Below are 12,091 nucleotides of genomic sequence, written 5' to 3' on the forward strand. Positions count from 1 at the left end.
ACTGCAGGAGGCCAAGGCAGGCAGATCACCTGAGATCAGGAGTTTGAGACTAGCCTGGCCAACATGGCGAAAACTTGTCTCTTCTAAAAATACAAAAAATTAGCTGAGCATGGTGGCACATGCCTGTAGTCCCAACTACTCGGGAGGCTGAGGCAGCAGAATCGCTTGAACCTGGGAGGCAGAGGTTGCAATGAGCTGAGATCACACCACTGCACTCCAGCCTGGGTGACAAGAGTGAGATTCTGTCTCAAAAAAAAAAAAAAAAAAGTGCTACAGACAATGAACACCAGCCAAAGGCTCAAAGAGTGTTATGAACCTCAGGCCAAGTGAGTACAGACGCACATGCACACCTACTTACACAACACACACCCCAGAGAGTATAAATGCATAAAACCAAGTCAGAAAAATCTCTTTTAAAAAGAAGTGGAAAAAACCTGCCAGAGAAATAAGAAATATCTTCGAAAGAGGAACTACCATTAGAAACACGAAAGCCAGAAGTATAAAAAACAGTGAAGTTTGGAAGCACTGAAAGAAAATATTGGCAATTTAAAACTCAATACCCAATGAAAACAACCCTGCAGGAATGAAGACAGCCTTCCTTCCTTCAAGTTCAAATGGAAAGCTGTTCTGCAGGACTGGAGAATGCCTGCCTGCACCTGCCTGGGTGGCAGGGATTAGGGACGCCATGGTAGCAGAGACAGGAGACTAGCTACGCCCCGTGGGATTCCGGCAGGTAAATACACTTAGATGACGGGGGCTGGCTTTCTCATCATCTGAGAAGGATATGGACCACGAGAGCACTAAAATGAACCTTGATGTGTTGCACTGCAACTGGAGACACTGGTGTGTATTCAGTTTTCAACAAATAGAAACACAGAAACAAGTATAGATGTATCTGAATAAACAGGAATCTGCGAGTCCATAGAGATATATGGAAATCAATGAATAAATAAATGGGGAGAAGGGAAACTACTTGCTTCTAGTAGGACACTACCTGGTCATACAGAAAGAACGACAGAAACAAAAAATTATAATTTGGCAATCATCATAGTAATAATTTAGCCAAGAAAATCAATGGATGCTAAAACTACTGAGTGAAAGTTTGATGAGGAAGAGGACATTTACATATTCTCAAAGTACGTCCCCCTCAAAATACTGACTAAATATTAAGAGTAAAAGATAACTTTATAGTGAAGACACTACCTTAACAAGCAATAAAGGTAACAAAAGCAGTGATGGGACAAATGGGAACCATATGCCAAATATCCCTCAAAACCACATGGAGGGATATTCAGCAAGGTAACCGTTCTGTAGTCTTCAAAAATGTCAAGGTCTTGAATGCCAAGAAAAGCCTGAGGAACTGATCCAGATTCAAAGAGATGTAGCAGAGGAAACAATTCAATGCAGGCCATCACCCTGGATTGGCTATTCTTGCTCAGAAGAACATGGCTAGGATAAATGACTGCTCATGAAGAGGGCCTATGGACTGGACAGCAGTAACGCATGATGCTCATGAAAAGGGCCTGTGGACTGGACAGCAGTAATGCGTGATGCTCATTTCCTGACTCTGACAGCTGTCCTGGGGTTGTGGAGGAGAACACCCTTGTTTGTGAGAATTACACATTCAAGCCACGATTCTCAAACCAGGCGCTGTGCATCAACAGGAGGACTCGCTCGAATGCGTGTCTGGGCCCCATCCCCTGTGTGTCTAGTCCAGGAGGCCTGGACTGAAGCCTGAGAACTTGCATTCCCAACAGCAGCTCAAATGATCCTGACGCCGAGACCACACTCGGCGAACCATCACATTCAAGAGTCTGAAGATAACAGACCATCATGTTAATAACTTACCTTAAATGGTTCAGGAAAAGTTATTTTTCTTTTTTTAGTTTGGAACATTCCAAACCAAAAAAAAACAAATAGGTAAAAATGATGATCAAATAAAGACCATTTTAAAAAATAAGTGTGAGAGTTTATTATTAGCAAAAACTTCTTCAGGCAGAAGGCCAAGGATGCTACATGCAGGCCCAGCGCCCAGGGAAGGGGTGGGCAGCCGTGGGGCGAATGCGCAGGCAGAGCTGCTGAGCACAGCTCCGAACAGTCGCAGGTGCCTGTGGGGCTAACACGTGTGCAGGATTAAGACAACCGAGATCATGCAAAACGTGCGAGTGGGCACTCTGCTCTGGAACTGGAAAGCTAATTGACCTTCAACATCATTAAACCAAAGATAAATATTTTAATTATCAGGTTAGTAACAAAAAGCTATTAAAAGAATGATAACTAGTAGTAGGGAAATAGGTGGGGTAAATGGAATAAAGAAAAAAAAGAAGAAAATAATACATAGGACGGTAGAAAAAATATAAAACAGTAAGATAACTATTTACAAATATATCAGTAATTGCATTAAATGTGAACAGATAAATATCCCAAATATTCAGACTAATAAAACATTTAAAAATAACTGCAAATTACAAGGTATCCATATTGAATATAAAGACACAGAAAGCTTGAAATTAAAGGACAAGAAAAAGTTACATCATGCATATACTAACCAAAAGAAAGTTTCAGATGCTACATAAATACTGAATGAACTTTACAGTAAGAACCACCACTAAAGGTAAAGAGGAAAATATCATCATGAAAAGGGTGACTCTGCTAACAATGCAATTCTAAATTTGTATGCATCGAATCATACAGCCCTAAAACATACATGAGACAAAATCTCACAAAACGGAAAGGAGGCACAAATCTACAAAGAGTGGCAGACTTTAACACACACCTCCTACAGGAAAGGAAGGACTTCAGGCACAGGACTGAGATGGTGGGTTCTGCATTGAGATCACGGCTGCTTCTGCCTTACTGGAGAACGACTGAGGGCAGAGACTAAACCCAAGGAGACCAAGAGGAAGCTGCCGAACAAGCTCAGGTGGGAATGATGGCAGCCTGGAGGTCAACAGGAAGAAGCGAAGCCACTTGTGAAACAGACGCAACAGGACCTGGCCACTCAAAAGCAGAGACAGGGAACGAACACCAAGTGTGGGTTTTCTGGCCTACACAAGAGCAGCAAGCAAAGCACCAGCTACAGCGTTGATGCCAGGGAAGCAGCAAATCCGCAGAGCCCCACTCAAAGACGGAGAAACAGCACATGCACTCACACACGTGTACAAGGACAGAAAGGGAGACACAGCACACACACTCACACACATGTACAAGGACAGAAAGGGAGACACAGCACACACACTCACACACGTGTACAAGGACAGAAAGGGAGAAACAGCACACGCACTCACACAAGTGTACAAGGACAGAAAGGGAGACACAGCACACACACTCACACACGTGTACAAGGACAGAAAGGGAGAAACAGCACACGCACTCACACACATGTACAATGACAGAAAAGGAGAAACAGCACACGCACTCACACACGTGTACAAGGACAGAAAGGGAGAAACAGCACACACTCACACACGTGTACAAGGACAGAAAGGGAGAAACAGCACACACTCACACATGTGTACAAGGACAGAAAGGGAGAAACAGCACACACACTCACACATGTGTACAAGGACAGAAAGGGAGAAACAGCACACACTCACACATGTGTACCAGGACAGAAAGGGAGAAACAGCACACACACTCACACACGTGTACAAGGACAGAAAGGGAGAAACAGCACACGCACTCACACACGTGTACAAGGACAGAAAGGGAGAAACAGCACACACTCACACATGTGTACAAGGACAGAAAGGGAGAAACAGCACACGCACTCACACACATGTACAATGACAGAAAGGGAGAAACAGCACACGCACTCACACAAGTGTACAAGGACAGAAAGGGAGAAACAGCACACACACTCACACACGTGTACAAGGACAGAAAGGGAGAAACAGCACACACACTCACACACGTGTACAAGGACAGAAAGGGAGAAACAGCACACACACTCACACATGTGTACAAGGACAGAAAGGGAGAAACAGCACACACACTCACACATGTGTACAAGGACAGAAAGGGAGAAACAGCACACACACTCACACAAGTGTACAAGGACAGAAAGGGAGACACAGCACACACACTCACACACGTGTACAAGGACAGAAAGGGAGAAACAGCACACACACTCACACACGTGTACAAGGACAGAAAGGGAGAAACAGCACACACACTCACACATGTGTACAAGGACAGAAAGGGAGAAACAGCACACACACTCACACAAGTGTACAAGGACAGAAAGGGAGACACAGCACACACACACACACGTGTACAATGACAGAAAGGGAGAAACAGCACACACTCACACATGTGTACAAGGACAGAAAGGGAGAAACAGCACACGCACTCACACACATGTACAATGACAGAAAGGGAGAAACAGCACACGCACTCACACAAGTGTACAAGGACAGAAAGGGAGAAACAGCACACACTCACACACGTGTACAAGGACAGAAAGGGAGAAACAGCACACACACTCACACACGTGTACAAGGACAGAAAGGGAGAAACAGCACACTCACACATGTGTACAAGGACAGAAAGGGAGAAACAGCACACACTCACACACGTGTACAAGGACAGAAAGGGAGAAACAGCACACACACACGTGTACAAGGACAGAAAGGGAGAAACAGCACACACTCACACACGTGTACAAGGACAGAAAGGGAGAAACAGCACACACACACAAGTGTACAAGGACAGAAAGGGAGAAACAGCACACACTCACACACGTGTACAAGGACAGAAAGGGAGAAACAGCACACACTCACACACGTGTACAAGGACAGAAAGGGAGAAACAGCACACGCACTCACACAAGTATACAAGGACAAAGGGAGAAACAGCACACACTCACACACGTGTACAAGGACAGAAAGGGAGAAACAGCACACACACTCACACACGTGTACAAAGACAGAAGGAGGTGAACACAGATTATTAACCGCCGGTGCCTCTGAGAAATATCTTTATGGTTTTATGTGTTTTCCCCAAATCCTCACACTGAATAAAACCACTTCCAAAACAATCCAAAAAATTTACTTAAAAGAAAATGCCAAGTAGAGTAAGAAAGAAAGCAAGGGGATCTACTCAGACTTTCAGTGGGTGCTTCAGGCAATTTGCTCATATCAACTCAGACAATTATAGTAATGCAAAAAGATTTAGATTTCAACTCATCTACATGTTGAAGGCATAGCTTGGAGTTCTGATTTAATACAACTATTTCACTTTTACCCATAACAAACCACAGCCACCACTGCCACGGATATGGATCGTGCTCTTCCCAGTCCACTGACATTGGGATTTGCAGTGCAGGCTGCAACTCACCCGCTGGTTCCCAGCAAAACTTACACACGCCTCGAACCTAATGGAATCTTGCCAGAACAAATGACTCACTAAGAAGGTATGGCAATTGGATAAGATGATCAATGACACAGTTGCCCCTACCAACTTCCACCCTCGCTGTCTGTCCCAAGCTCTGCCTGCCCTCCCTATGTCCTCCCATATGGCCTAAGGGCCTTCTGCAGAAATGGAACCCTCATTATTTACAGACAAAGAGTAAGAAAATACCAGAAGTAACATTTGACAGTAAAGAAACTGACATAACAGCTGATGAACAGAGTGTTCTCCTATCAAGATAATATGCCTGATGAAGAACCTTCCAGAAGAACATCTCTGCTCTGGGGCTGTCATCTGAGGACTTCATCAGCTTTCCACACAGAAATACGGGGAAAAGGGAGAATTATTTCAATGAAAAAGAGGCTCCTTCACTAAAACAAACAAAACACAGCAACAACAAAAACCCCTTTCTGGAGAAGTGACTGCATTGTCCCCAGGTGCTGCAGACTCATCCACCGGCCAGCTTTCTCCATTTCCACAGTCTTACCTCTCTGAACTGATGTAAGACACGGTCAGTCTGATGAGCTCCAATGGTGACTTCCGGGACAAAGATAGGAATGCTTGTGTAATTCAGCACCTCAAACTTATCCTGAACCCTAAAAAATAAGACACATGTGGATCACACCAAACCATCAAAATAAATACAATAAAAGAAGTTTAAGTCCGATTTTTTTTAAACATCCATATAAAAAAATCTATACATCCCAATAAATGCTGTTGGTTGCCAAGCAATCATCCCAGAAGCAAAGCCTTCCTCCCAAAGACCACATGGTCGATCTGGAGCTGCTTTTTAATATTACTCTCAGAACCTGAGGTAGCATCTTTTAAAAGCCTCAGTACCTACACAGGACGACCTTCTGGGAATGGATGCTGTTTTGGAGACATAGAAAAAGGAGGCAAAGTGTGCTTTAAACACAGGAATAGCAGGAATAAAAAGCTAGAAGCAAATGGTTATATGACAGTGCTACACACAAAGCATGCCCCCATTAACAGTTTTCCAGATGAGTGGATCTTGGGGCAGGAACGGTGAGGAGCTTCAGTCCCTCTGGGGTTGCAGCCAGCGTCTTACTGCTCTGTTCTGCATGCTGAGGCCAACATAGGATGGTCTGTTGTACCACGGCTTGTAAAAGGTCTAATTCTCCACTTTTCTTGGCACCAATAAATATAAAAATCATAGGATAGTCTCTTAGCTTTATCATTTCATTTTGCTGAATGTTAAAATATTTATACTGTTACAATTTGCTTATTTTAAATTAAATATAGTCTGAATATAACCACTATACTTAAAGATTTTTAAAAAGCATTTTTTGAGCTTTTGGGAAAAAAAAACATTAAAATAAAGTCTCTTTTCTTAAGGGCTCAAAACAAAGAAAATAATTATTTTCAACAGTCACATTCCCATTACTGAGTTATAAAAGCAGGAGACGTTTCTCATTTGTAATGGCTCAAATGGAAATTATGTGAGTGTATCTGGCTCTCGGCCAGACTTTGTGAGACAGTCCAGGCCCACTAAGCAAACCCAAGGCCTGTTCCCCACGGTACCCAGGTAGGCTCTCCCACAAACAGAACAACCTGACCAGAACCCAAGGCTCATGGGATCCACGAATCATGCTTCCACAGACAGCCACAGAGCTACGAACCTGCGGCAAGCTGAAGATGAGTGGATGGTAGGTATAGTGTCAGGATCATCCTAGTAAAAACCACGTCGCTTGTACACGGTTAGTGATCCAATAATGCAAATGCCCCTCCAAGAAACTGCTGCCAGGATAACAATGATCGTTTGCTTTCCTAAGTGTATTTATGTGCGTTTCCACATGGGTAGGCAAATGGCTGTAATGTACATACTTACAGATAAGATCGTTTTCTTAGTTTTACTATTAAGTTGGTTTTACTTGCCAAAAGATACTCAAATATTTTTTAAAAACTCAAGCAAGCAAAACAGAGTTTGTGAAGGGCATAAAGTTGCTGTATTTTGTAAGACTGCATTAATTGTAAGACTACAATTTCCCTCTCCAGAGGAAACTGCTGCTAGCTTTCCTTATGCATTCTATCTAAACACTTCCATGCATGTGTCAATAATCTACAAGTACGTATCTTCTTACTGTTAACACAAATATAAGGATAATTTTTGAAGTGATCTCACAATAAGAAATTCCAACTAAAAATGAAGTTCATATTTTAAATGTTAACAAATATCAATGTAGGGAGGTGACATGGTTCTCTTTACAGTTTGAAAAACCTAAGAAAATGCTAGAAAATGTGAAAGCAATCAGTGGCCTGGACCATGTGTAGTATAGAGAGCAACAGCGCCATCTATGCTCAATTTGGCAACATTACATGTAGTCCCGGAAAATCTTTTAACAAGTACGCTTCAAACTATTTTTGAAGATTAAAAAAAGAATCTGTTGCAATGATTCTACAATTTATTTATACCTAACCAAACTACCCTTTCAATTTATTACTATGAGCTTAATGATGACTACTAGGAAGAGTCCATGGTATATCTCCAGTAAACTCCTAAATTTAAGTAAGAAATAAAGATACAAGGAATCATTTTATGACTCAGGAAGCAAAAGGCAGTGAAAGAAAATATTCTCTTCACAAAGCACTTAGTTTCATTAAGAAGAATTCAAAACTGATTGAGGATAATATATCCTTTTAATATCATAAGTCACTGTCTAAAGAAGAATATAAAATATACTAGAGCTTGGTTACAATATGAGGCGCTGGGACACATATTTTAAAACAAGAGTAAGGCAGGAACACAGAAAAAAGAATAAAATTGTAAATAGTGTTTTATGACTCAAGCTGTTTCCCAATTAACCGAATGTCAACACTTTGTCCTATAACATTTCCAAACCCTATTTTTCAGTTTCTCCTGAATTGCAAAGTTCTATCTGAAACACTGTACTTCTGATACCAAACTCACATGCTACAGTTTCTGTAGCACTGAAATTTCATGTTAAAAAGACGTGCTCCAGGAGTCATGTAAAAATCTTAGCAATTAAGCAAAAAGACGGTGGGTGTGAAGGTCTGGGCTCTGGAGAAGCAGGGATGGTCTGAGAGGAGCTTGCACAGCTGGAGGCCTGACGTGTCCTCGGAGGTCCTGACTGGACTGAAACCAGCCCAAGCAGGCGCCAGTCAGTTAGGGATGTGGATATGAACAAGACTGAAAAATACAATTACTGCCTCTCAGCACAAGCATAGCTATACACATACACATAATTAGACACTGGCAACACGTAACTGAGATGGTGCAGAAATGTTCTAAACCAGTAATTTGGTCAGGTTATGGATAAAATGAATGTCACTGGTAAACGGCATGTTTACAACAATTATGTTAGAAAATTGGTCATAATTATCACTTGAGTCCCTCAATTGAGAAATGGTACTCAAATGAAAATAAACACAATTGATATTGTAAACTTATGAAACATCTTTGGGGAGGAAGAAAGGCAAAATACCAGGAGAAAAAAGGACAAAACCATTCATAGTGAGCTAGATTAAAACAACTGAATGCTATAATTGATACACTATGGGGGAATTACAGGATCCTTCTCTATGCTCCGATAAGCACATAACTAAATAACTACATGAATGGTGCAGAATCGAATCAACACACATTTCACACTGTGTTTAGAAAATGACACTGTTACCACAGGGAGGTCAAGTCAGACACAATCCCTTGTCTCCGTAAGTTTGTTAGATGTCATATGATGCCCAGCAGTAGCTAATACTAACAAACAAGGATACCATATACATTCATGTAAGTAACAGCCTACAAGAGTTAAGAGAAGGTGTCAGGGAGAAAAAAGGGTGATTACGTCCAAGCTTTAAAGACTGCTAGGATTTCTAGGTAACTACTGGGCAGGTGGTGGTGGAAGAAGGGCCTGGGAGATTGCCTGGTATCCTGGTAGAAGACGCAGAACCAGGGCAGACTGGGATTCTGAATTAATTCTGGGAAAGGAAATTCAGACCTATGACTAAATGAAGATAGGCCACTCAAAGATTCCAGTAAAGAGAAAACGGGGTCACTGTGACTTTTTAAAAAAATAAACCTGGTGGGAGTGGGATGAAGAAATAAAGAGGCAGAGGAACAGAGACCAAGAACCAGGGGATTACACACCAAGGGGAGCAGCAGTGTTAGAGACAAGGGAGAGAAGTCACTGAAAGTGGCACACTGACCTGCAGGGTGTGACTTTGGGGAGGATAAGGGGGTCAGCAGGGAAAAAGGAGGGTTCAAGCTAGGATTATGGTTGACGGAGGAGTCAAAGGTTCCACCAGGATTCAAGCCTGAACAGACGGCAGGAGGGAAGGCAAGATGGCCCAGGGCACAGGACCGCACAGAGGATGCAGAGAGCAGCAGCTCTAGCTCCTGCAGCCCGAGAGGTGAGACGCCCCACACAGTCACACAACCTTGGCAGGCTTGAGCCCTCGAGTCATGGTCTCCTCCTTGTAAAATGAGGGAGTCCCGCCCCACAGAAGTGCTGTGGAACAGACAAATTATTTCCGAAACACCTTCCAGACGCTGTGTTGACATCTACTGTTAACTGAGATTTCAGACATAACAGCAAAACATGGTTCAGCAGGGTCCCGTCCCCAGCCTCCGGGCCACAAACCTCTGCAACCTGTTAGGAACCTGGCCACACAGCAGGAGGTGAGCGAGCAAGCCAGCGAAGCTTCATCTGTATTTATAGCCGATTCCCCTCGCTCACATTACTGCCTGAGCTCCACCTGCTGTCAGACCAGCGCGGCATGAGATTCTCACAGGAGCACAAACCCTATTGTGAACTGTGCAAACAAGGGATCTAGTTTGCACGCTCCTTATGAGAATCTAATGCCTGATGATCTGTCACTGTCTCCCATCACCCCCAGATGGGACCATCTAGTTGCAGGAAAACAAGCTCAGGGCTCCCACTGATTTTACATCATGGTGAGTTGCAGAATTATTTCATTATATATAAGAATGTAATAATAAGAGAAATAAAGTACCCAATAAATGTAACGCACTTGAATCATGCTGAAACCATCCACCCATCCCCGCCCCAGTCTGTGTAAAAACTGCCTTCCATGAAACTGGTCCCTGGTGCCAAAAAGGTTTGGGACCGCTGCAATAGAGCAGTTTAAAGAGAAGGTGGAGGTTTTTTAAAGCAAAGTTTTGAGTAATAGAGTATATCATTTAGGTAAATTTACAAACACACACACAAATATAGGCATCTAGTCCAAAATGTTAACAGAGTTTTAAAAAACAAAGAGGGAACTTCCAGCTTCAGCTCCAAAGGGTGAAGGCTGGAAGCTGTAAATTCCATCCTTCCAATAAGAAAAAACTGAAAATCAATGGCCTTTCCTGGACTAACAGCAACAATGAATTGAGTGATTTTATAGCTTATAAAAAGTGGAAGAGGCCGGGTGCGGTGACTCACGCCTGTAATCCCAGCACTTTGGGAGGCCAGGGCAGGCAGATCACTTGAGATTAGCAGTTTGTGACTAGCTGGCCAACATGGTAAAACCCCATTCCTACTAAAAATACAAAAATTAGCCAGGTGTGGTGGTGCACGCCTGCAGTATCAGCTACTTGGGAGGCTGATACATAAGAACTGCTGGAACCCAGGAAGGGGAGGCTGCAGTGAGCCAAGATCATGCCACTGCAGCCTGGGCGATGGGCAACAGAGCAAGACTCTGTCTCAAAGAAAAAAAAAAAAGAAAAGTGGAAGGAATGGCAGCCATGTCACAGTGACAGCAGGAGGAGCCAAGAAGACTGTGCCGTCGGTACCTGCAGCCCCATGGAGCAACAGCACCATCACGAAGTGGACCTAGATGGGTTGTAAATGTATACTGGAAACTTCACAGCAACCACTACAAACATTTTTTAAAAGTACAATCAAGATGTTAAGGGAAAAGATAAAAGAGAATCTTATAAAATGCTCAATGAAATCCAGAGAAGGCAGAAAAAGAGGCAGCGAGAAACAACAAATGCAGCAAACAGAAAACAGGGAAAAGCATGGTAAAATGGAACTTGATTATCTTCACGCTCACTTCTAACGTGAATGGTCCAAATACAGCAATCAAAAGACAGAGGCTGTCAGAGTAGATTAAAACACAAGACCCAATTACTACTTACTATCTACAAGAAAACTAAAGACTCGAGATAGAAGAGGAAAAAAGACACAGCATGCCCAAACTAATTGAAAGCTGCAGTGGCTATATTAAATTCAGATAGAGCTGACTTCAAACAAGGACAAACATCAGCGAAAAAGAGGGGCATTACATAACGATAAAGCGGCCAATTCTTCAAGAAGATAATAACCTAAGATAATAAACTATGTACCTAACAACAGTACCTCAAAATATATGATGCAAAAACTAATAGAACCCAAGGGAGAAACAGACAAATCCAGCGCTGTTGGAAATTTAAACCCAACTCTCAGTAACCGACAGATCTAGCAGAGAGAAAATCAGTAAAGAGACCGATGACCCCAACTCTGAGTAACCGACAGATCCAGCAGAGAGAAAATCAGTAAAGAGACCGATGACCCCAACTCTGAGTAACCGATGGACCCAGCAGAGAGAAAATCAGTAAGGATACCGATGACTTGAATACCACCGTCAATCGGCTCAATCTGACATTTATACAACACTCCAGCAACAGCAGAATCTACACTCTTCTCAAGCTGAATTGGAA

General features: G+C 42.7%; 1 protein-coding gene across 5 annotated transcripts in view; it reads right to left on the bottom strand.

Annotated features, from left to right (window-relative positions):
• The window catches only part of NDUFA10 (NADH:ubiquinone oxidoreductase subunit A10), a 146,138-nt gene that overhangs the window by 105,348 nt on the left and 28,699 nt on the right, over nucleotides 1–12,091 (bottom strand). For all 5 annotated transcript variants that reach the window (XM_055379013.2, XM_055379014.2, NM_001279649.1 and 2 more), the window contains 1 exon segment: nucleotides 5,897–6,005. In XM_055379013.2, coding sequence (XP_055234988.1) covers nucleotides 5,897–6,005 — 109 coding nt within the window.

The sequence above is a fragment of the Gorilla gorilla genome, chromosome 11 (assembly GCF_029281585.2).
Source record: "Gorilla gorilla gorilla isolate KB3781 chromosome 11, NHGRI_mGorGor1-v2.1_pri, whole genome shotgun sequence".
NCBI classification, from domain to species: Eukaryota; Metazoa; Chordata; class Mammalia; order Primates; family Hominidae; genus Gorilla; species Gorilla gorilla.